Genomic DNA, 27,246 nt, shown 5'->3' on the forward strand with positions numbered 1-27,246 from the left:
CACAGTGGAGGGGGCGCCATAATGGCCTGGGATGCTTTTTCATTCAGTGGAACAATGGAGCTTCAGGAAGTGCAGGGGCGTCAAACGGCCGCTGGCTATGTCCAGATGTTGCAGAGAGCATTCCTCATGACTGAGGGCCCTCGTCTGTGTGGTAACGACTGGGTTTTTCAACAGGACAACGCTAAAGTACACAATGCCCGCAGGACAAAGGACTTCTTCCAGGAGAATAACATCACTCTTTTGGCCCATCCTGCGTGTTCCCCTGATCTAAATTTAATTGAGAACCTTTGGGGATGGATGGCAAGGGAAGTTTACAAAAAGGGACAACAGTTCCCGACAGTAGATGGCCTTTGTGCGGCCGTCTTCACCACTTGGAGAAATGTTCCCACTCACCTCATGGAAACGCTTGCATCAAGCATGCCGAAACGAATTTTTGAAGTGATAAACAATAACGGCGGAGCTACCCAATTACTGAGTTCATGTTTGGATGTTGGATTTCTGTTTTGGGGGGGGTTTAGTTTTTTTTGGATGTGTGGTCCTAAACCATTGATCAGCAGAAAAACAGCCTGTTTCAGTTTATTCGTTGTTTTCATTAAATTTAATGCTCAAAAAATGTTTTGTCTCACTCTCATTTCTTCTTGTTGCATGTTGAAGCTCTACTTGGAACCTTGTTAAGATCCAGCCATGCTAAATATGATTTTTTGCCATTTTTCAAGTGATCTTAAACTTTTGATCAGGACTGTACAAGAAGTTCAGTTTTTCAAAGATTCAGTTTTAGATATAGAGAGGAGATGATGTTATAGACAGCTGCCAGACAATTACTGGTGTTTTGTAGTAAAGCAGGGGTGATATCGGGATGAAGTGTATAGTTGGGTGTCATCAGCATACAGATGGTACTGAAAACCAAATCTACTGATAGTCTGTCTGATGGGGACTGTGTAGAGAGAGAAGAGTAGAGGACCTAGAACAGAACTCTGAGGAACCCCAACATCAAGAGGAAGAAGAGAGTCAGAGAGAAGTAGAGCCAGGAAATGATACACTATAGGAAGGAACGGCCAGACAAATAGGAAGAGAACCAGGAGAGAGCAGTGTCCTTAAGGCCAATTGAGTGGAGCATGGTGAGGAGGAGTTTGTCGTCTACGGTATCATACGCTGTAAAGAGATCCAGAAGAATCAGTAGAGAATAATTGCTGTTGCTTTTCGCTGGCAGGAGATCGTAGGCACTTTAGTAAGGGCAGTTTCTATAGAGTGGAGAGGGCGAAAGGCAGATTGTAAGGGGTCAAGAAGAGAGTTTGCAGAGAGACAGCTTATTAAGCGAGAATAGACAAGACGTTCAAGGAGTTTAGAGATGAAGGGGAGGTTAGAAACAGGTCAGTAGTTAGCAGCACAGGTCGGGTTAAGAGATGTTTTTTTTTTTGTAGTGGGGTTATAACAGAGTGTTTGAAAGCGGATGGAAAGATACCAGAAGAGGGAGAGAGGCTAAATATTGTAGTAAAGTGAGTAATGATAGCTGGGGAGAGGGACTGAAGAAGGTTTGTGGGAATAGGATCAGTGCTGCAGGTTGTGGGTCTAGAACAGTGGTCGGCAAACCGCAGCTCGCGGGCCACAAGCGGCTCTTTAGCCCCTTGAATGCGGCTCTTACAGGTGACCTGTGTGGCGGCACTGCTACGTTTTCTAACTCCGCTACTGTCGCTACGCTAAGCGCAGCTGCGCATGGAGTCCTGGGCGGTGCGCGGTCCGGACTAATATGGAAAGGAGGGGGCCCCCCGCCGGCGGGCACTCTGAGCCCCGCTCTACCTGCCTCTTTCAGAGACTCGAGCAGTGGCTGTGAGTGAGCGTGCCGCCTCTGTCTGACGTTGCCACAGCTCCGCCCCCAGAGCAGAGAAGAAGAACCAGCGGCAGCCAGCCACAGCCCACAGACTCTGCCAGGAAAGGCCTGCCGCCCACACACAGAAGACTCTTCTGAGACTAACAGGAGGCAGCCAAGTTCCAACAGTTACTGGTAGGTAGGTAGGTTGGTTAATTATAACAACTTAGTTACTGGATCCCATTCCCACCATCTCACACGTCCCAGTAGTGCCAGCCAGTGTACTGTAACTAGCCCGCCCTGGTTCTGTTTTTTGGACTGGAGAAATGCGCATTAAATTGGGGGGGGGGGGGGGGGGGGGAGTCATGAGAGAGATGTCTGTGCATGTGCTGGCACTGCTGGAGAAATGTGCCTTGGGGCCGGCCTGGTTCTGTTTGAACCGGAGAAATGTGCATGGGTGGGCGAATGACTCCCCCATGGCACATTTCTCCAGCAGTGCCAGTACATGCACAGACATCTCTCTCATGACTCTGAGTCATTCAAACCCCCCCCCATGCACATTTCTCCAGTCTAAACAGAACCAGGGCGGCCCCATGGCACATTTCTCCAGCAGTGCCAGCACATGCACAGACATCTCAGATTCATGAGAGAGATGTCTGTTCATGTGCTGGCACTGGCACTGCTGGAAAAATGTGTCATGGGGCCGCGGCCGCCCTGGTTCTGTTTGGACTGGACTGGAGAAATTTGCATTAGGGGGGTCCCTTATTGTTATTCGCCCCAGGGCCCCATTTCATCTAGAACCGGCCCTGCCTGAGTAATCGAGGGTGTACACACCACCTTCCAAACGTCGGAACGTGCTCTGTCACAAAAGGAAGTGACGAGGGTAGTGAAAAAAAAATTGGCTCTTAAAATAAATTTTAATCGCGGTTTTGTTGATATTTGACTCAGTTGACTAAAAAGTTTGCCCACCACTGGTCTAGAAGAAGAGAGAAGCCTGGAGACTTCTTCACCTGTTATAGGGTCAAAAGAGTAGAGAGAGAGGAGGATTGAAACTGATTGGCCACTGGGGGATAATTTTCTTCCAGATATTGCCAATCTTATCTCTAAAATATGTGGCCATGTCATCAAAGCAGAGGTCAGTGAAGGGTTCTTGAACTTTAGGGCTTAGAAGGGAATGAAAAGTCTCAAAGAGTCGTTTTAGGTTATTTGAGAGTAAGGAGATGAGACAAGTGAAGTACTTCTGTTTGGCAATGTTGGGGGCCAAATTGTTTGTTTTGAGCATACATTTATAATGGAGAAAGTCTGTTGATATTCACAATTTTCTCCATAAGCGTTCTGCACATCTGGAGCACCCTGGAGAAAAACATGTTTCAGATGTGTGCCAGAGTTTCTGTGTTCTGTGTCTAAGTGGTATTTATAACAGGCAGATGCACCTCAGATAATGAATGTAAGTTGTACAATGATATTATTTGGCAAAATTCTATTTGTCACTGTTTGTCATTATAGGCCGTTGATAACCTGTAGTGGTTGTTTCTGCTATCCAGGCACTTTATTCAATTCCTACTGCCCATCTTAAAATTAACCATATAGACTCACCACTCTCCCTAATATGATTCGTATGAACCTAAATGTTGCATGGGTAACTATAAGTGACTATGAATATAAAGTTAATCTTTTTGTAGATGGCATTTTACGAAAGATCACAATTTAATAGAACTCCTGTCTATTTTTTCCTTCATATCTGGTTCTACAAATTTATACCTCTACATTTTAATGTCCCATGCCAGGTCCACAAGTTAATTGAACTTCATTTTTTATTTACTGTTAGGGAACCTTATCTCCCATATCTGGGGATCAATTTGTTTAAATCTAATGTCCAGCACCTATATAAATACTATCTGGCAACAAATTTTTCTCAATTCTCAAACTAAATTATAAGACTTTCATGCTCTGTTACGGGTAGCTTTATCCACCTTCTGTCTCCCAATGCCGATATGGTCTCCAGATCCTATTCACCCTTCACCTAAGTCCATCTGCAAAATTACATAAATATGATCCAGTTGTATGTCAAGCCCATTTCAAATCCAGTGTCATCCCTGATGCCTATTATGGAACTAATGAAAAAATGCTAAACTTAAATTAAAGTAAGAAATGTCCAACTGGTCTAAGTAGAAGGTAGAAGTAGGTTTCCTGTGCCTTCTACCTAAGGTGTTTTCTTGCTGCATAGTCGAGTAACATTATCACTACTTCCTACTTCATGAAGGAAGTCATGTGTCATGAGCTGGTTTGCTGGGAATATAATGTGTCCAATAGACTGTCTGCACAAATATCACATTGGCAAAGGGTTGCCCTCTTGAATGAGTCATGTTTTCTGCTTCATTGAATGGATGGACTCTGGCGTGTCAGGCCTGAAACATCAGAGTATGAACACCCTGCAACCATTGCAAGGGAATGTTTCTTGCATTCTCTGGGCCCACTTATCCATGTGGAAGGCACTCTTACCTGGGGTGGATGGGATCTTCCAGCAAGACAATGGGACATGTCACATGGTTTTAAATGTTCAATAGTGGTTGGAAGACCATGGCCAAAACTTCTAAGTACTACCGTGGCCCCCAAATTCCCAAGACCTTAACCCAACTGAGCATCTTTGGGACCAGCTCAATCACCGTGTTCACTCTAGTATGTCTCAATAACTATGAAAAGCTACCAGGACCTTATTGACTCACTTTCTGCCCATCTAGCTACTGTCCATGCTGCACACGGAACATACTCTGTATATTAGCTGATGGCCATAATAATGTGACTCAAAGTAGAAAACTCGTGGGACACCAGAATCAATTAATGCTTTTTAATCAGTAGACGTATTACACCATTTCATATACACTGCGTGCAGAATTATTAGGCAAATGAGTATTTTGACCACATCATCCTCTTTATGCATGTTGTCTTACTCCAAGCTGTATAGGCTCGAAAGCCTACTACCAATTAAGCATATTAGGTGATGTGCATCTCTGTAATGAGAAGGGGTGTGGTCTAATGACATCAACACCCTATATCAGGTGTGCATAATTATTAGGCAACTTCCTTTCCTTTGGCAAAATGGGTCAAAAGAAGGACTTGACAGGCTCAGAAAAGTCAAAAATAGTGAGATATCTTGCAGAGGGATGCAGCACTCTTAAAATTGCAAAGCTTCTGAAGCGTGATCATCGAACAATCAAGCGTTTCATTCAAAATAGTCAACAGGGTCGCAAGAAGCGTGTGGAAAAACCAAGGCGCAAAATAACTGCCCATGAACTGAGAAAAGTCAAGCGTGCAGCTGCCAAGATGCCACTTGCCACCAGTTTGGCCATATTTCAGAGCTGCAACATCACTGGAGTGCCCAAAAGCACAAGGTGTGCAATACTCAGAGACATGGCCAAGGTAAGAAAGGCTGAAAGACGACCACCACTGAACAAGACACACAAGCTGAAACGTCAAGACTGGGCCAATAAATATCTCAAGACTGATTTTTCTAAGGTTTTATGGACTGATGAAATGAGAGTGAGTCTTGATGGGCCAGATGGATGGGCCCGTGGCTGGATTGGTAAAGGGCAGAGAGCTCCAGTCCGACTCAGACGCCAGCAAGGTGGAGGTGGAGTACTGGTTTGGGCTGGTATCATCAAAGATGAGCTTGTGGGGCCTTTTCGGGTTGAGGATGGAGTCAAGCTCAACTCCCAGTCCTACTGCCAGTTTGGAAGACACCTTCTTCAAGCAGTGGTACAGGAAGAAGTCTGCATCCTTCAAGAAAAACATGATTTTCATGCAGGACAATGCTCCATCACAAGCGTCCAAGTACTCCACAGCGTGGCTGGCAAGAAAGGGTATAAAAGAAGAAAATCTAATGACATGGCCTCCTTGTTCACCTGATCTGAACCCCATTGAGAACCTGTGGTCCATCATCAAATGTGAGATTTACAAGGAGGGAAAACAGTACACCTCTCTGAACAGTGTCTGGGAGGCTGTGGTTGCTGCTGCACGCAATGTTGATGGTGAACAGATCAAAACACTGACAGAATCCATGGATGGCAGGCTTTTGAGTGTCCTTGCAAAGAAAGGTGGCTATATTGGTCACTGATTTGTTTTTGTTTTGTTTTTGAATGTCAGAAATGTATATTTGTGAATGTTGAGATGTTATATTGGTTTCACTGGTAAAAATAAATAATTGAAATGGGTATATATTTGTTTTTTGTTAAGTTGCCTAATAATTATGCACAGTAATAGTCACCTGCACACACAGATATCCCCCTAAAATAGCTAAAACTAAAAACAAACTAAAAACTACTTCCAAAAATATTCAGCTTTGATATTAATGAGTTTTTTGGGTTCATTGAGAACATGGTTGTTGTTCAATAATAAAATTAATCCTCAAAAATACAACTTGCCTAATAATTCTGCACTCCCTGTATATATATATATAGTATATAGTACATCCGGATTAGATAATATAGGTTCAAGTTGTATAGTTTAGTCCCAACGTTTCGGTCATTTGATTGACCTTTTTCAAGGGATCTATGGAAAAATATGCAAGTAAGAATCACTTATAGGTTTCTTTAATGATTAAGTAACAAGTGCAATTCACGTTAAAACAAAAGGAAGGTCAGGTATATATGTCAAAAAAAAAAGGGGGGAAGAAAAAGGGAGAAAAAAAAGAAGATTACGCAAATAACATCAATGTTGAAGTCACAGTGGGGAAAAAAATTATAATTCTCTTTGGGGATACCTTTTACGTCCAGAAACGAGGGACCGCTATGGGGGCCAATGTGGTCCCCCCATATGCAAATGCATACATGATCCACTTTGAAGAGACATATGTGTACCCACATCCACTTTTTCAACAGTACGCCCATATACGGCTACGCTTTATCGATGACATATTTTGTCTCTGGAATGGACCTGTATCCAGTGCACACTCCTTTCACCATCATCTCAACAACATAGATCCTGAACTAAGCTTCACCATGCAAACTGACAATAACAAGATTAGTTTTTTAACAAGATACCCTAGTATTGAAAGACAAACTTGGCCATATAACCTTCGATCTATACAGTAAACCAACCGACAGAAACAGTCTCTTATTATACACTAGCAATCACCCGGGAGCTACCAAGAGATCATTACCTCGCTCACAATTTACACGGGTAGAACGCATCGTCACTGATCCATCCACCAAGGAAAAGAGACTAGGAGATATGACTAAAAAGTTCATAGAGAGAGGATACCCCGATCATTCCGTTACACGGAAACCAAAACTCCCACGTACAGACAACTCTCAGACACAACCCTCAAAGCGTATACCGAGTATACTCACATTCCATCCTTTGACACCAAAAATACAATACATACTCAGACAACATTGGCATATATTAACACAAGCCTACCCAGGGATATCGGAATTCCAAACCCCACCACTAACCTGCTATAAACGCTCCAATACATTAGGGATGGGTTGGTCCGAGCCGATATCGGACCCCTAACGAAGTTTCCTCGACAGAGGTTTTTGGGCACCCCAAAATCAGGCACTTTTCCCTGCCTCCACTGTGCGCAGTGCTCCAGTGTGATCAAAGGGAACATTGTCACTCACCCACACTCAGGTAAACGTTACACGATCAATGATTTTTTTACTTGTGACTCCACAGATGTGGTTTATTTTATTAAATGCCCATGTGGACTGTGCTATGTGGGTAAAACTACCCAACATATCAGAGACAGGATCTCAAAACACAAGTCTACCATTAGAACAGATCAACTACTCTTACCCATCCCTGCCCATTTCAAGGAACGGAATCACCAAATCTCTTCCCTGAGATTCCAGGTATTAGAACAAGTAAAAACAACACAGAGGGGTGATAATCAGACATTATTATTAAAACAACGTGAATCATATTGGATACACCGTTTAGATACACTAACTCCCAGAGGACTTAACCGGGAATGCGATTTCTTTTGTAATATTTAACGGACTAAATGTAATAATTGTTGGACTATATGTATCTATCTCCTCAATAACCTTATAAATGACTATTATTGTACATTTTTCCTCACAGATTAGCTAATATGGATTTTAGAACTAGAACGCATGGGTGAGACAAATCCCCCTCCCCTTCTTTCCCCTTACTACCCTTTTCCCCTTTCCCTCCCCCCTTCCCCTCATTCCATGTGCTCCGTAATCCATTGTACTGATACACTTCTCTTTGTGATGACTATGGGATGCTGGTCTTTTCTATATACACAGAAATGGAGTATTACCTAAAGATGTTTAGACATGTTTAAATATATCCACTAGTTATATACCAGCACTATAGATGTCCTCCACAAGCCTGCCATACATACACACTCTCAGTGTTCCTCTTTATTAGTAGTGATGGGAAGTTCGGCTCTTTTAGGTGAATCGGTTCATTTGAATCAGCTCATTCAAATGAACCGATTCATGAATTGGATCTTCGGTTCACTTGGTGAGTCAGACTGCTGAGCTGACTCGCAAGTGCCCTTTAGAATCAAATTTAGAATCAAATTGGCTTCTCAGGAGATATATATGTTAAAGGCATCTCATGTGAACCCACCCTTAGTTATATAGCTACTGAATGAGATGCCTTTAACATATATATCTCCTGAGAAGCCAATTTGATTCTAAAGGGTTAATTTAATTCATCCTGTAATCTAAACTGTGTCATCTGTCCCTTCTCTTATCTCTCTGCTCCTTATCACTGCTGCAACAAGAGCCGACAGCCTCAGTGTAATGTAACCTGTTCTACAGTCTGACTCTCGGCTCTTTTAACTCAATGAATCGAATGAGTCTCTAACTGAGTCGGATCTTTAGATTCTTTTGACTCATTCGATTCATTTAGACTCCCTGACCCTGTACTACTCCGAGGACTCGAGTCAGAGCTGCTAGTGTGCTGTGCTTGCCTCGCCCCCTCAACTCTGGTCGGTGATTGGTTGGTGGGCGGGGAGGGGTGGGGCTGGCAGAAGCAGCTTCCACTCTAGGATCATATTACTGACTCCTCCCGAGTCCCTCCCTCAGGCTCCTGCTGCCAGCGTGAGGTGAGCTGTATTGTCTGTGCGCTGGAACTGAGAGCCGTTTCAAACGGATCGGATCATTCAAGTGAATCGACTCCTCCGGTTCACTGAACTGAATCGATTGAAATGAACGATTCGTTCATGAACCGGACATCACTATTTATTAGTGCATCCACAGCCTTGATACACTATAAATATCTTTATCCCACTAAGGGCAACTCTCATGTCCTTTCCAGCCTCACTCACTACATCCTCTGCGCATGCGCGGAAAATCGTGACGTCACTCCGGACGCACGGAACCACCGGGGAGAAGATACACTTTAGCCTCCTTATAAATCACAACGTGCCAGTTTTGGCGTACACATCCGGCAGAGGCTTTCACTTACAAGTCACAGGTATGTGCTCCTTTATGCTAGTCTCCCTCCCCTTTCTCTTTATCTAATGAACAGACCTTCTCTAGTGAACAGACTCTATGTGCCCTATGATACATTAAGAAATACTATATGTGAAACTTACCTGAATGAATCCCACTGCTCCTAATTATGTGTGATTACTGATACAGAATATATTATGTGGTGATATATACACTAAAAAGGATGTACTTTTTCATGCTGTATAATGAGGAATCTTACCCCACTGTTACTTCAACATTGATGATATTTGCGTAATCTCCTTTTTTTCCTCCCTTTTTCTTGACATATATACCTGACCTTCCTTTTGTTTTAACGTGAATTGCACTTGTTACTTAATCATTATACAAACCTATAAGTGATTCTTACTTGCATATTTTTCCATAGATCCCTTGAAAAAGGTCAATCAAATGACCGAAACGTTGGGACTAAACTATACAACTTTAACCTATATTATCTAATCCGGATGTACTATATACTATATATATGAAATGATGTAATACGTCTACTGATTAAAAAGCATTAATTGATTCTGGTGTGCCACGAGTTTTCTACTTTGATACCAGACGACGAACCGTCCTCCGTGAGCACCCAACCCTAGACAAGGGTATGCAGATCTCATCATCCCTTTACTTATAATAATGTGACTCAACTGTATAGCTCCTTTAAACATATGTCCCTGGATAAATAGCACTATCTTCATACCATGACTTGAACTCACTATGTACCTTAATGATTGCATGGGAGTGCCAGTTGATTGTTTCTTGTTATTGCTTTTCCATACATATTTTTCTGTTTTCATTGCTGTATTTCAGCAAATTTCATACTTTTATTATATACTTCAGCATCACTAAGGACTGCTTCCCCATATAAGTTATTTAACTGTTAATGTTTTTAAAATAAATATATTTTGAGACATAGAATTATCAACCACATGTTTGTAGATGTGGTAGCAACAGGACAGCCACACTCAAGAGAAAGGAATTCAAATGGATTTACAAACTCAACACACTCAGGCCTTGTGGGCTAAACGCCGATTTCAAGCAGAGTAGTGTTCAGAACGGGTGACTTCCAGCGCATGGGAGGTGTTTATTAGGCTTTGTGCACATCTTCGCCAGTGAGTTTTGCTCTTTTGCTGTCATCATAGCACAACAACAAAAATCAATGTGGCATGATGGGTTTCCATCATGGACCCTGGCAGGCTGCAAAATTTTTGTCCAGCATTTATGAAATGATCTGCGATGGAGGTCCCTAACACAGATGTGATCAAAGCCTTTTGTATCCTGTAGCATCAGATTATCATGTTCTTCAGCAACTGAGGTGTGAAATAGGAGGTTCTGCAGCAGCTGATTTTGCATCAATCCAAAATCTGTAACAGGTGTCCCAGGTACTATAAGTCATTCAGTGTGTTTGTGTATGTATAATGTGCTTTAAAGCTGCAAATAATATGTGTACTGCGCTGCAGTGTGTATAATATGCGTACTGCACTGTTGTGAGTTTTTGTATAAGGTCATGCTCATGGAGAGTTAAAAAAAAATATCTAGCATCTAGCAGGATAACCATAGCGGGACACCATGAAACAATGACAAGAGACATTAATTTTGATAGATACATTTAATAGGGTGACACATGCACCACTGCTGTTTTTAATAATGGTCACCAGAAGATAGGCTAAGGACACAAGACCGTATGTGTTTTGCAGTTCGCAAACCGCGGATTCACAAAACAAACATACATTTTTTTATTTATTTTTTACATCTAAAAAGATATGTCCTTTTCTTCCCGGCTAAATGGATAAGAATAGGACATGTTCTATTTTTTTTGTAGCTCGGTGAAATTGAAATGAATGGTTCCACATCTAAATCTGCAAAAAAATGCGTATCAGATGCGGAACAAAAATATGGTCCTGTGCATGGGGCACAGGGTTAACAGGAGCTGACCAAAACTATTAACTCCCTCTACACTAGACCCCAAAGTTAGTGACGTTGACCTCTCCGTTCCACACTAAACCACCAGGAAAGGTTTAATAAGTACCAGTATTTTTTTTCTTTTTTATGTTCTATTGTGTAAACCTGGGCAAGACCAAATATATATATATATATATATATATATATATATATATAGAGTGGGGTTTTGCTCTGGTAGATAGAGTAAGCGGACGCAGTACAGAGGCAAAATACAAGTTCTTACCTCAAACTTCAGTGTTTATTCACACTCGCGGCAGTTGCACCAAACAACACGTCACTTTGCAGTCTTTGATGTTAATTCACACACAAACGGAAAGTTCAATTTGCACAAGTCACCTTGTTGGCAGTTCTGCCTCCAGTAGTCCACAGCAGGCTTTAGGGGGCCTGCTGCCCGGTCCGGTATTTGACCTCACCTGGCTGGAAACCAGCCCAGCCGCACATGTTGGGAGGAAAATACCCACCTTCCCAGACAAAACCCCTCGCTGTGTCACATACCCCCCCTTTGTTCAACCTTGAGGGGGTGAACACACGCCAGACAGTGTACCCGGGAGAGGGTATCTGCGTTTCCCTGTAACCAGCCTGCCCTGTGTTCCACCGAAAACTTCAAGTTTTGTAAGGACTGAAACCATCAGGTGACCCGGGCATTTCTGTCCTTGGCCTGACTCATCCATTTGAGAGGGGAGTGGTCAGTCACCAGGCGGAACTTTCTCCCCAACAAATAATAGCGGAGAGACTCGAGTGCCCACTGGATGGCCAGGCACTCTCTCTCCACTATACTATACCTGGTCTTGGCTGGGGTGAGCTTACAGCTGAGGAAGACAATGGGATGCTCCTCCCCATTGACTTGCTGAGACAGTGCAGCACCGAGGCCTACTTCAGAGGCATCGGTCTGTACTATACTGCAGCACCGAGGCCTACTTCAGAGGCATCGGTCTGTACTATAAACTCCCTTTTGAAACCGAGGACCCACACAGGGCCGACTTCAAAGCGGAGAAAGCCTCTTCCGCCCGATCATCCCAGCGAACTATCACTGACTTGTGTCCCTTCAAGAGCCCTGTCAATGGCGCGGCCACCGTAGCAAAGTGGGGAACAAACCTCATGTATTAGACCACTATTCCCAGGAATTGCTTTACTTGCCTAGTGGTGACAGGTCGGGGCCAATTTCTTATCGCCTCTGTTTTGTTTACTTGGGGTTTGATGACTCCACACACAATGACTTAGTCTCCTCTAACCCTATTGCCTGTTTCCCCAGCGTGCGGCTCTCAGCCCTCCAGCACGGCACAAAGCTTCAGATCTCAAAACAGAGACATGGCTTCTGAGCCCAGCTGCCTATTTAAGAACAGCCAGGTGCTGTCAAAACCCAGAGCGGCACTTAAAATCCGGTCCGGTATTTGACCTCATCTGGCTGGAAATCAGCCCAGCAACACATGCTGGTAGGAAAATACCTGCCTTGCCAGACACAACCAGGCGGAACTTTCTCCCCAACAAATAGTAGCGGAGAGACAGGAGTGCCCACTTGATAGCCAAGCACTCTGTCCACTATACTGTACCTGGTTTTAGCAGGGGTGAGCTTGCGGTTTATCAAGACAACGGGATGCTCCTCCCTGTTGACTTCCTGAGACAGTATAGCACCGAGGCCTACTTCGGAGGCATCCGATTGTACCACGAACTGCCTCTTGAAGTCAGCCGTCACCAAAACCGGTGTCCCAACCAGGGCCGACTTCAAAGTGGCAATACTGTAAAAAAAACTGTGTACTAGCTCGTGCACAATGTGATACCTCTTGGCGCAAAACCACAATTGCGAGTGACGTCTTTTTAAGAGTTTCAGATGTCACCTGAACGAATAAATAACTCTTAAAAAGACGTCACTCGCAATTGTGGTTTTGCGCCAAGAGGTATCACATTGTGCACGAGCTAGTACACAGTTTTTTTTACAGTATTCTACATCACTCCTCTGGAGTGCTGGCAACTCCAAGGATTGAGAAGATACCGGCAGCATACCCCCTCCTGATCGACTCCCTCCCCCCCGCCTTTGCAAGTGTTGTACTGACACAAGCACAACACCAGAAGGTGAGTGTAACAATTGACACAGCACACTCTCTAAATCTGATACCCAAAATTTACTACCCTATGAGCGCCTTGTTTCCCGTTTATTTTGCCAAATTTGCTTCAAATTTGAACCATCGCAGATTTTTGACCCTTCAAGAGCCCTGTCAAGGGCGCGGGTAGAGTAGCAAAGTGGGGAACAAACCTCATGTAATAGCCCACCATTCCCAGGAATGACTTTATTTGCCTAGTGGTGACAGGTCCGGGCCAATTCCGTATCGCCTCCATTTTGTTCACCTGGGGTTTGATGACTCCACGCCCAATGACATACCCCAGGTACTTAGTCTCTTCTAACCCTATCGCACATTTTTTTGGGTTAGTGGTTAGGCCAGCTTTCTGAAGGGAGTCCACTACAGCCTGCACTGTGGGTACTGTGGATGAAAATATCGTCCAGGTAAGCCGAAGCGTACCGAGGATGTGGATGAAGCACGATGTCCATTAGTCGCTGAAAAGTGGCGGGACCGCCATGCAGACCAAAGGGTAAGACCTTATATTTATACAGACCCTCAGGCGTGATGAAGGCAGTTTTCTCTTTGGCAGCCTCCGTTAAGGGCACCTGCCAATACCCTTTCATAAGGTCCAAAACAGAAAAATACCGGACTTGTCCTAACCTCTCGATGAGCTCATCCACCCAGGGCATGGGATATGCATCGAATTTGGAAACCTCGTTAAGTTTTCGGAAGTCGTTACAATACCGCAAAGTCCCGTCCAGCTTGGGTATCAATACTATAGGACTGGCCCACTCACTTTTTGACTCCTCAATGAAGTCTAGCTACAACATTAGCTGCACCTCCTCCAATATGGCTTGTCGCCAAGCCTCGGGTACCCGGTATGGTTTTAATCTGACTTTTGCCTGAGGCTCAGTGACAATGTCATGGAAGTGCGTCCAGGGAGTTCCGAGAACACATCCGTGTTCCCACTAACGAACTCCCTGGCCTTCTGAGTCTATTTAGAGGAGAGGCTGTAAGCAATTTTTACTGTGGCAGCCGCCTCTCTTGCATCAGACAGAGGGGCCGATACCTCTTCTCCTAGAAAACCCAGCCGTGGGCTGTCTTCTGTACAGGTTTCCCTATCTTTCCACGGTTTGAGTAAATTCACATGGTAAACCTTCTTTGGCTTTCGCCGCCCTGGCTGGTGTACCTTGTAGTTTACATCTCCAATTTTCTCGAGTACCTCGTAGGGCCCCTGCCACCTAGCCAGGAACTTACTGTCCACGGTTGGCACCAGAACCAAAACCAGATCACCCAAGATCTGGACCTGAGCCTGCCGATTATAGACCCGACTCTGGGCTCGCTGAGCTGCCTCCATATGCTCCCTAACAAGAGGCAACACTGTCTCTATCCAATCTTGCATCTGGGTAACGTACTCAATGACTCTTTTATGTGGAGTGGGTTGTTGTTCCCACGCCTCTTTGGCCACGTCCAAGCGACCGCGAGGGTGTCTGCCATATAGCAGTTCGAAGGAAGAGAAACCAGTAGAGTCCTGGGGTACCTCTCACACTGCGAACATGAGATAGGGCAGAAGGAGGTCCCAGTCCTTCCCATCTTTAGCCACCCTTTTCAACATATTTTTTAATGTTTGGTTAAACTTTTCTACCAGACCGTCCGTTTGCGGATGGTAAACGGACATCCGTAGTTCCCTCATCACCTTGGACATAAAAGGGGTCCCTTGGTTTGTTAGAACCTCTTTAGGTAGTCCTACTCGGGAAAACATCTCCATTAATTCCTTAGCTCTGAGTTTGGCCAAGGTATTTTGCAGTGGAACCTCCTCCGGGTACCGAGTGGCGTAGTCTAGAACGACTAAGATGTGTTGATGCCCTCTGGCGGACTTCGATACTGAGCCTATGAGGTCCATAGCTATTCGGTCAAATGTTACTTCGATAATTGGGAAAGGTACTAGGGGACTACGGAAATGTGGTTGGGGTCCAGTTATCTGGACTTACAAAACTCTTCCACTTCTTTGAATATGCTGGGAAAGTAAAACCGCTGTAGAATACAATCCCGAGTTTTCTGCAGCCCCAGGTGACCCCCAAGTACGTGTTGGTGGGCTAGATCTAACACAAGCTTGCGATAAGCCTTGGGGACCACCAACTGTTAAATAGGCTCACCCTGTAGTTGGTTTACCCGATACAACATATCCTGATGAACCTTAAAACGGGGAAACACTGAACTCTGCCCCAGGTTCTTGTGGTTCACCATCTACTATTAACACATTTTCCCAGGCGCGAGATAGGGTTGGGTCCCGACGTTGGGCGGTACCAAAATTATCCCCGGAGACATTGAGGTCTGCTAATTCAGGACACGGCGGCAAGTCCTCCACGTCTCCCACCATCACACTTAGCGGGGTTGTCTCCCCCTCTTCCACTGAAGTGGTGGTCACCCCTACCGCTGGCCCTCCGGTCTCAGGTTTCCAGGGTTCTGGTCTGCTCCCTGAGCTGGGCCACTCTGCTAGGGTTACCCCTGTCTCATGGGTATCAGTCACTCTCATAGCAGGCCACAGTGCTGGGAAGTCTCTCCCTATTATGAGTTCATAATGTAGAGTTGTGGCTACCGGCCACCGTAGTTAGAGACACCAGCGCGGTGGAGTAGTCTTTTAAAGGGGTTGTCCGAGTTATGAAAAAAACATAAATAGCACTGAAAAGCTGATGGGCAGCAATATATAACTAAGCTAAGCAAGTTTTATGCAAAAAAATTAATATATTTCCTCATTTCCCTGGTTCTTTTCTGGCCCTTAGTTTACTTGCAATAAAAACTATCTCTGCCCATACCCCTGCTCTGCTAAGGGAGTGGCTACAAGAGCTGCCCTGGGTGACCTGTCTGCCTGCTGGGAGAATCAGCAGCATGTTGTATGTGTATGACTACAAGTCCCAGCTGTATAATGACACTGCTAAGGGAGTGGATACAAGAGCTGCCCTAAGTGCTGGGAGAATCAACAGAAACTTGTAAGTGTAGAACTACAAGTCCCAGCTGTATAATGACACTGCTAATACACACAGGATCTTCCCCCTACCTTCTTGTGCAATGCTCTCTCTAGTCTGTCAGCTCCTGTGCCCAGAATTGTCACTGCTGCAGCTACCCAGTCTGTGCAGCTAAAGGGGTTAAGAATCCTAGGAGAGAGCAGACAGCCGGCAGTGAAGGGGGGCGTGGCCAGCACAGTGACGTCTCGTTTACAGGCTTGTAAACGAACTTTATCAGAGCAGGGAGAGAAGCTGACATCACAGGTCAGGTGACCCTCAGTCAAATCTGATAAACCAGCCACTGGAGATAAAGTGAGTTAATTGGAAAGCTGTTACATTTGCCTAGTTAGGAACATAGAAAGAACAAAAAAATAACTCGGACAACCCCTTTAAGTCTCCGTGGATGCAAATAACCCAGACTTTCCAGCCAGTATACTCAGGGGACCGCACGAGGGTAGCCCTTACTAGGATCACCAGACTCCCTGAGTCCAGCAAAGCCTCTGCCGGAGTGTCTCCCACTTCCACCTGGCACAAATGATCTAGAGACTCTGGGGTACCTGTTGCACACAGCCTCCTGGCATATAGCGACTGACCGTAGCCATAGTTAGTGTCCTTGGGCTCAACCCGATGGGGACAGTCAGCCCTTACATGGCCAGGCTCCTGACACTGCTAGCAGACCATCGGAGCCAGGTCTTCCGTGGGTACATTCCGGGCGGGTTTTATCGGCTCAAATCTCTGGGCCTGAGGTGGAGATTTCCGGGGTGTGCCGACCCCCCTCCCAAGAGAACCCTCCTTTAGATTCCTGGTAGCTTCATAGCATTGCACCAGCTCCACCATCTCAAGAGCATTGCCAGCAGACACCTGACCGAACCAGTGCTGGAGAGGGTATGGCAAAGCCCTCCAGAACATATCAGCTAATATACGATCCAGCATAACAGTAGGACTCAGCACATCAGGCTGTAGCCATTTTTGCAAGAGGTCAAGTAAGTTATAATACTGGGGTCTTGCAGGCCCACCTGGGTTGAACCCTCACTGATGTACCCGCTGGGCCCGTACCAACACATTCACCCCCAGTCTTGCCAGAATCTCATCCTTGACTTTCTGGTAGTCGGCCGCTTGATCGTCTGGCAAGTCGAAATACACTCGCTGGGAATCGGATGCCAGGAATGGAGCGACAACGTCAGCCCACTGGTCACGGGGTAGCTTTTCCCTGATGGCCACTTTCTCATACATCGCCAGTTAGGTTTCAATGTCGTCTGCAGGGGTCATCTTAGGAATCGCGGCACGGACTGCTTTCAGGGCCTCGTGTGTTGCAAAGCCATCGCGTGTTGTTGCAGCAACTGGTTAGTCTCCTGCTGCTGCTTATTAGCCTCGCGTTGCTGCAGGTTTGTCTCTCGCTGCTGCAGATTAGCCTCAATGAGGGCCTTCACAACAGCCTCCATTTTGTGGTGGGGCATTGGTTGTAATACAGCTGGTTTAACCACTTCCCATCTGGGCCATTTGCCCCCTTCCTGACCAGGCCAAATTTTGCAAATCTGACATATCTCACTTTATGTGGTAATAACTTTGGAACGCCTTTATTTATCCAAGTCATTCAGAGATTGTTTTCTCATGACACATTGTACTTCATAAATTTGAGTCAAAATATTTCACCTTTATTTATGAAAAAATCCCAAATTTACCCAAAAATTTAAAAATTCGCAATTTTCTAAATTTCTATTTCTCTGCTTTTAAAACAGAAAGTGATACCTCATAAAATATTTATTATTTAACATTCCCCATATGTCTACTTTATGTTGGCAACTTGGCATCATTTTGGAAATGTCATTTTAATTTTTTAGGACGTTAGAAGGCTTAGAAGTTTAGAAGCAATTCTTCAAATTTATAAGAAAATTGCCAAAACCCACTTTATAAGGACCAGTTCAGGTCTGAAGTCACTTTGTGGGGCCTACATAGTGGATACCCCAATAAATGACCCCATTGTAGAAACTACACCCCTCAAGGTATTCAAAACCGATTTTACAAACTTTGTTAACCCTTTAGGCGTTCCACAAGAATTAAAGGAAAATGGAGATCAAATTTTTAAATTTCACTTTTTTGGCAGATTTTCCATTTTAATAAATTTTTTTCTTTAACACATCGATGGTTAACAGCCAAACAAAACTCAATATTTATTACCCAGATTCTGCGGTTTACAGAAACACCCCACATGTGGTCATAAACTGCTGTATGGGCACACGGCAGGGCGCAGAAGAAAAGGAACTCCACATGGTTTTTAGATACCATGTCCCATTTGAAGCCCCCTGATGCACCCTTACAGTAGAAACTCCCAAGAAGTGACCCCATTTTGGAAACTAGGGGATAAGGTGCCAGTTTTATTAGTACTATTTTTGGGTACATATGATTTTTTGATCATTCATTATAACACTTTATGGGGCAAGGTGACCAAAAAATTGGTTGTTTTAGCACAGTTTCTATTTATTTATTTTTACAGCGTTCACCTGAGGGGTTCAGTCAAGTGACATTTTTATAGAGCAGATTGTTACGGACGTGGCGATACCTAATATGTATACTTTTTCTCATTTATTAAAGTTTTACACAATAATAGCATTTTTGAAACAAAAAAATTATGTTTTAATGTGTCCATGTTCTGAGAGCTATAGTTTTTTTATTTTTTGAGAGATTTTCTTATGTAGGGGCTCATTTTTTGCGGGATGAGGTGACGGTTTTATTGGTACTATTTTGTGGGACATACGCATTTTTGATCACTTGGTGTTGCACCTTTTGTGATGCAAGGTGACAAAAATTGCTTGTTTTGACACAGTTTTTTTTTTTTTTTTTTTTTACGGTGTTCACCCGAGGGGTTAGGTCATGTGATATTTTTATAGAGCTGGTTTTTACGGACGCGGCAATACCAAATATGTCTATTTTATTTTATTTTTTCTATTTATAATTTTTTTTTTTTATTCCTAACTTGGGATCTTTTTTTTTTTTTACATGCGAAACTTTATTTTATTTTATTTTTTCAACCCTTTATTTTTTTTTTTTTTTTTTACACTTTTCGTCCCCCATAAGGTCATACAAGACCTCTGGGGGACATTTGCTTCACTTTTTCTTTTTTTTTTCACAGTTGATTTCTCCTGTAACTGGGGCTGACATAGTAGCCCCAGTTACAGGACAAATGCACCCCTATAGAGGCTGTACAGCAGCAATCCAGCGCTGTACAGCCTCAGTGCAGGGCTGATCGAGGTCTCTGAGAGACCTCACACAGCTCCTGCACACTCCGGTCACGGCGGTCACATGACCGCCGGGCCGGAACAGGAAGCGCACAGCGCTTCCTGCTCTGCAGACACAGCGCTCGGTGAGCGCTGTGTCTGCAGCGATCGTGAAGGCAGGGACACCTGGAAACTGTCCCTGCCTTGTCTTAGGGTTGCCCTGCTGTCACTGACAGCGGGCAACCCGATCAGCAGCTGCACGATTAGCGTGCAGCTGCTATTTCTGACAGGACGTTTTAAAACGTGCTGTCAGAAATAGACGTCCACCCATAGGACGTTTATAGTCTATGGGCGGACGTGAGGCGGTTAATATACGACATACAACCGTGCCTGAAAAATGCAGAAACAAAAAAAAAAATAATAATCTGTGTTCACGCCAGCCTCACTGCTGATGCGCACATCCTCCACCAATTGTGCAGTTTCGCTCTGGTAGACAGGATTAGCGGACGCAGTATAGAGGCAACAAGTTCTTTGTATCAAACAGTTCAGTGTTTTATTCACACTTTAGGCAAGTGACAAAACATGCAGTCATATTCAAACAAAAAGTCACCTTGCGGTGTTGGTGGTAATTCACACCATGCGGCAATTCTGCCTCAAAGAGTCCTTGCTCATAGCAGCACCAACCTGTTTTCACGCCAAACAGGTAGCAAGCCTTCATCCAGACACAAGGCTCCCAGATCCCAACACAGAGACATGGCTTTTGAGCCCAGCTGCATATTTAAGGACAGCAAACGGCATTTGACCTCACCTGGCTGTAAATCAGCCCAGCAGCACATGCTGGGAGGAAAATACCTTTTTTCCCAGACCAAACCTCTCACTGTGTCACATTACTGGGCACTGAATGTTGATCAATTCAGTGTTTATGTTATAAACTATGTTATGAAGGTCTGGCACTTTTGGACCACCCTGACTGCAGACTATAAAACACAGGCACTTTTCAGCAAAACTAAAATTTCTTGCAAAAAATGTTGTCTTATAGTCCTAAAGTCTATAGTCTTATAATACCTTTTTTTTGTCACACTACTGCTCCCAATGTCATGACATGTCTATTTTATCAGCTACTTGCATCTCCATGTAATAACAAGTCTTGAGAATGTTAGGTTTGTGTTGTGCCATTCCTTGATTATTCGTTCTAGAAGTTGTGACTGAATTGCCACCAGTCTGCAATAATGGTCCAACGGATTGCAACCAGGTGGTGGTGTGTGCCTCCAAAGTATGATACTATCCAATCAGTGCTGCTAGTGGCAGACTGTGCATGTACACAACCCCAACTGGTAACACCTAGCTGGGCCTTCACTGCAGATGTTGGCAATTCATTCATAACTTCTAGAAGGAATAAAAAAGGAACACAAAACATATATGACACAACACAGAGTCAAAAGAATAGATGGTTCAGAATCATTACATGGAGAACGTAAATACAAAAACAGACATGTCATGAAGGTGACAGGTCCGCTTTAAACCCATGAGGCAAATAGTTGTAGCTGTACAGGGAGTGCAGAATTATTAGGCAAGTTGTATTTTTGAGGATTAATTTTATTATTGAACAACAACCATGTTCTCAATGAACCCAAAAAACTCATTAATATCAAAGCTGAATATTTTTGGAAGTAGTTTTTAGTTTGTTTTTAGTTTTAGCTATTTTAGGGGGATATCTGTGTGTGCAGGTGACTATTACTGTGCATAATTATTAGGCAACTTAACAAAAAACAAATATATACCCATTTCAATTATTTATTTTTACCAGTGAAACCAATAGAACATCTCAACATTCACAAATATACATTTCTGACATTCAAAAACAAAACAAAAACAAATCAGTGACCAATATAGCCACCTTTCTTTGCAAGGACACTCAAAAGCCTGCCATCCATGGATTGTGTCAGTGTTTTGATCTGTTCACCATCAACATTGCGTGCAGCAGCAACCACAGCCTCCCAGACACTGTTCAGAGAGGTGTACTGTTTTCCCTCCTTGTAAATCTCACATTTGATGATGGACCACAGGTTCTCAATGGGGTTCAGATCTGGTGAACAAGGAGGCCATGTCATTAGATTTTCTTCTTTTATACCCTTTCTTGCCAGCCACGCTGTGGAGTACTTGGACGCGTGTGATGGAGCATTGTCCTGCATGAAAATCATGTTTTTCTTGAAGGATGCAGACTTCTTCCTGTACCACTGCTTGAAGAAGGTGTCTTCCAGAAACTGGCAGTAGGACTGGGAGTTGAGCTTGACTCCATCCTCAACCCGAAAAGGCCCCACAAGCTCATCTTTGATGATACCAGCCCAAACCAGTACTCCACCTCCACCTTGCTGGCTTCTGAGTCGGACTCGAGCTCTCTGCCCTTTACCAATCCAGCCACGGGCCCATCCATCTGGCCCATCAAGACTCACTCTCATTTCATCAGTCCATAAAACCTTAGAAAAATCAGTCTTGAGATATTTCTTGGCCCAGTCTTGACGTTTCAGCTTGTGTGTCTTGTTCAGTGGTGGTCGTCTTTCAGCCTTTCTTACCTTGGCCATGTCTCTGAGTATTGCACACCTTGTGCTTTTGGGCACTCCAGTGATGTTGCAGCTCTGAAATATGGCCAAACTGGTGGCAAGTGGCATCTTGGCAGCTGCACGCTTGACTTTTCTCAGTTCATGGGCAGTTATTTTGCGCCTTGGTTTTTCCACACGCTTCTTGCGACCCTGTTGACTATTTTGAATGAAACGCTTGATTGTTCGATGATCACGCTTCAGAAGCTTTGCAATTTTAAGAGTGCTGCATCCCTCTGCAAGATATCTCACTATTTTTGACTTTTCTGAGCCTGTCAAGTCCTTCTTTTGACCCATTTTGCCAAAGGAAAGGAAGTTGCCTAATAATTATGCACACCTAATATAGGGTGTTGATGTAATTAGACATTACAGAGATGCACATCACCTAATATGCTTAATTGGTAGTAGGCTTTCGAGCCTATACAGCTTGGAGTAAGACAACATGAATAAAGAGGATGATGTGGTCAAAATACTAATTTGCCTAATAATTCTGCACGCAGTGTATGTCCAGATTGCATGTAATTTACTGCAAATAGGCGTACAGTTACGTCCGAACGGTTACTGGACATGTTGTGACATAACGGACAGTGGAGACACTGGAGCAGCCGGCAAGAGACCAATTTGAGTGGTCCCTTGCCGTTGATCGCTCTGATTGGTTAGTCTGTACAGAATAACCAATCAGAGCCTAGAAAGGCTAAAAATGCTGGTTTCAAGCTCTGATCTTCACCGGTTGTGCCCCCTCAGTACCTCCTTTGTGCACAATGCCAGCCCCACAGAGGATGGGGATGTCAGCAGCTCAGTAACTGAGCCATCAGCAGCTGGTGTCTGCTGTAACATACAGCTGACAGTCTGCTGTAACAGCCGAGATCAGTGCTGGCACCGATCTCAGACGTTTAATCCCTTAGATGTCGTGTTCAGTAGCCATCACAGCATCCATAATTTTCACAGCCAAGTAATTCTAAATTCTATGAAATGCTTGTTGTGTCAAAGCATTCAATACATTGCTAAATAAACTCCTTTAGGGGTGTAGTTTCCAAATGGGTCACTTTTGGGGAGTTTAGTTTCTAGGGGTACCTCGGGGTCTCTTCAAATGCAACATGGCACCCAAAAGCCATTCCATCAAAATCTGCCTTCCAAAAGCAATATTGCGCTCCTTTCCTTCTAAGTCATGCTGTGTGCCTATAAAGAGGTTTTCAACCACATATGGGGTGTTTGTGTACTCTGAAGAGTCTGGGTAATAAATATTGAGGGTTGTTTTGCTGTTAATCCTTGTAGTGTTACAGGAAAAAATGAATCAAAATGAAAAATCTGCACAACAAAATGACATTTTAAAATTTCACCTCCATTTTACTTTATTCCCTGAACACCTAAAGGTTTAACAAAATTTCAAAATCTAGTTTTCAATAATTTGAGGGGTGTATTTTCTAAAACGGGATGATTTATGGGTGGTTTTTATTGTGTAACCCCACAAAGTAACTTCATAACTAGACTGGTCCATAAAAAAGTCGGTTTTGAAAATTTTCTTGCAAATTTTTTTAATTTGCTTCTCAAATTCTAAACCCTCCAACGTCCTAAAAAAATTAAATGACATTTACAAAATTATGCCAACATAAATTAGACATACTGTATGGTAAATGTAAAGTGATGACACATGTATTCTGAGGTATCACTCTCCATCTTAAAAGACACATGTCAGATTTGAAAAATAGGGCTTGGTTATTGAAGGGGGGTATTCTGGTAGGTACAGGTTATCCCGTATCCAGCATAGTGGTTCCATTCATTTCTATGGGAGTTCCCGAGGTAGCCGAACATTGTACTCTGCTATCTCCGAAACTCCCTTAGAAATGAATGGAGCGGCCGCACAAATGTGCGACTGGCTGCTCCGGTCATTTTAGGGGAGCAGCAAGGGGTCTGCAGGGGGTACGGGGCTCACTGTCGTGATTCGTGGGGGTCCCAGCGGTAGGACCCCCACCGATCTGATAGTTATCCCCTATTCTGTGGGATTAATTGTACCTACTGGAATACCCCTTTAATGCTAAAACGGATTGTGGAGGCAAGGGTTAAAATAGGAGCTGCTGGCCAAGTCTCTTTGCTTGGAGAGACGACCTTTTCCATGCAAAATATAAAACGTTCATTCTTGATAGGCTGAATAAAATAAATCCTGACAAATTTTAGGGGATTTATGATCCGACATTTCTCCTAACTCAGCAGTTTCCTTCCCAATCAAATATCCTCAAACATTACCTCTTCTTCTACTGCTGCAGCAGTGTCTGTGTCCTTCAGGCGAGAGCGACAAGGAAAGGCACGCAGCACAGTCAGCACTGTAGAAAGAGTTACAGTTTATTCCAGTACCTAATACTCAATGCCTAATGTGATCAATTAACATTAAATGAAGTACAAAGAACAAACAAATACTTACACTGACTGTTGGTGTCCCAGCGCCCACCAAGGTAGCCCACTACTTCACTGCGTGTCAAGTGGCTGTGAAAATCCTGGTATGACATGCATGTATTATTTGCGGTTTATTAACAGCTTTGTGTTTTAAAAGGCCCAAAATAGACTTAAAACTCACCAACAAAAGGAGAGCCTTACTGGAAATAGACACATGAAAAGGCTGGAACTTGTTTAATGCCATAAAAGAGGTAAGCTGAACCAAGGTGTGTGGATCCCTAAAGTAGAAATAAAGGCTGGCAATTATCGTAATTGATAAAGAACAATATTAATGCGTTTCTCAGACCTCTCTGTAGGTTCATGTTTTTTTCTGGGTGGACTAATGTTGCAGGCACTGCCATTCTGTCTATGAGGGGCAAGAGAAACTTAACTGAACGCTTACGTGAACTGAATCCATCTTGTAGAATGTTGGAACAGATTAAAAAAAAAATTGTTGCCTCTCATTGTGACATGGAGCATGTGTGAAGGTCGAGTCCATTTTTTGGACTGCAAGCTGCGGATCCACAAAACATGGGCACCAGCCGCGTGCAACCAGTATCACGGTGTGAACCCATTGACTTCAATTGGTCCGTGATCCACAGAATGTGGCCAAAGATAGGACATGTCCTACCTTTTGGGGCATGGCCGCACGGACCTGGAAGCACACGGAAACCGGAGGTTTATGGTCAACTAAATGGACACAGTCATCACGCGGTCGCGTGAATGCGGCCTTGAAGAGTTATTCCCATTTTTAACTATTCATAAAAAAGGAACCATGCAGTTTTATAAAAAAGTTTAAAGTAATGTTCACATAGCTTTCAGATATCAGTGCAGCGTTAAAGATGTTATCCAGGATTGGAAAAACATGCCCGCTTTCTTTCAAAAACAGTAACACCCCTGTCCATGGATTGTGTGTGGTATTGCAGCTCAGCTCCATTGGAGTCAATGGGGCAGGACTGCAATACCATACACAACCTGGGGACAGAGGCACCTCTTTAATCGTAAAGCCCAGGGATGTGTTCTGTGTAGTTATGGGTAACTGAGTAGTAAACATGGAGTCAGTCAAAGGCTTGAACCTACTCGGTTAGGCCGCAAATGCAAGCCTTTAAAATTCATGTCCATTAGTAAAATAAGATTTAATATTTCACACATAAAATAACTAGATAAAATGTAAGTTCACCTTCAGTAAAATTTGTTGCACAACATTTCAAAGACAGAGGTATCTGATGATAAACTGCAAATGTTATTGACAATTGTCATCACGTGTCATTATTTGAGGATGACATATTATTGACCCTAACCCCTTATTACATTGCCTAACTTACATTCTTTGTTGGACACCTATGGACGCCTTTCTGACTACAAAGTAAATACCGCCATGACTGAAGCCCTTCTGCCTAATATTCCTAAGTTTGGGCAACCTTGTTAATCGTCATGGTTTTCCTGTATAAATCGTTGGTTGTTAGTTACGATAAAAAATGTCAGTTAAATATATCATATAGGAGACACACACAGTGATATTTGAGAAGTGAAATTAAGTTTATTGGATTTACAGAAAGTGTGCTATAATTGTTTAAAGAAAATTAGGCAGGTGCATAAATTTGGGCACAGTTGTCATTTTATTGATTCCAAAACCTTTAGAACTAATTATTGGAACTCAAATTGGCTTGGTAAGCTCAGTGACCCTTGACCTAAATACACAGGTGAATCCAATTATGAAAAAGAGTATTTAAGGGGGTCAATTGAAAGTTTCCCTCCTCTTAATTATCTCTGAAGAGTAGCAACATGGGGGTCTCAAAACAACTCTCAAATGACCTGAAGACAAAGATTGTTCACCATCATGGTTTAGGGGAAGGATACAGAAAGTTGTCTCAGAGATTTCAGCTGTCTGTTTCCACAGTTAGGAACATATTGAGGAAATGGAAGACCACAGGCTCAGTTCAAGTTAAGGCTCGAAGTGGCAGACCAAGAAAAATCTCGGATAGACAGAAGCGACGAATGGTGAGAACAGTCAGAGTCAACCCACAGACCAGCACCAAAGACCTACAACATCATCTTGCTGCAGATGGAGTCACTGTGCATCGTTCAACCATTCGGCGCACTTTACACAAGGAGATGCTGTATGCGAGAGTGATGCTGTGGGGCTGTGTGGCCAGTGCAGGGACTGGGAATCTTGTCAAAGTTGAGGGACGCATGGATTCCACTCAGTATCAGCAGATTCTGGAGACCAATGTCCAGGAATCAGTGACAAAGCTGGATCTTTCAACAAGACAACGACCCTAAACACTGCTCAAAACCCACTAAGGCATTTATGCAGAGGAACAAGTACAACGTTCTGGAATGGCCATCTCAGTCCCCAGACCTGAATATAATTGAAAATCTATAGTGTGACTTAAAGAGAGCTGTCCATGCTCGGAAGCCATCAAACCTGAATGAACTAAAGATGTTTTGTAAAGAGGAATGGTCCAAAATACCTTCACCAGAATCCAGACTCTCATTGGAACCTACAGGAAGCGTTTAGAGGCTGTAATTTCTGCAAAAGGAGGATCTACTAAATATTGATTTCATTTATTTTTTGTGGTGCCCAAATTTATGCACCTGCCTAATTTGGTTTAAACAATTATAGCACACTTTCTGTAAATCCAATAAACTTCATTTCACTTCTCAAATATCACTGTGTGTGTCTTCTATATGATATATT

General features: G+C 43.6%; 1 protein-coding gene across 1 annotated transcript in view; it reads right to left on the minus strand.

Annotated features, from left to right (window-relative positions):
* Nucleotides 1-27,246, minus strand: part of MPND (MPN domain containing) — a 253,005-nt gene that overhangs the window by 115,442 nt on the left and 110,317 nt on the right. Inside the window, exons 6-8 of the mRNA XM_040417738.1 lie at nucleotides 24,688-24,784; nucleotides 24,535-24,607; nucleotides 24,360-24,436 (exon numbers count right to left, since the gene is read on the minus strand). Coding sequence (XP_040273672.1) covers nucleotides 24,360-24,436; nucleotides 24,535-24,607; nucleotides 24,688-24,784 — 247 coding nt within the window. The remainder of the gene's footprint in view (nucleotides 1-24,359; nucleotides 24,437-24,534; nucleotides 24,608-24,687; nucleotides 24,785-27,246) is intronic.

Source organism: Bufo bufo, chromosome 2 (genome assembly GCF_905171765.1).
Source record: "Bufo bufo chromosome 2, aBufBuf1.1, whole genome shotgun sequence".
NCBI lineage: Eukaryota > Metazoa > Chordata > Amphibia > Anura > Bufonidae > Bufo > Bufo bufo.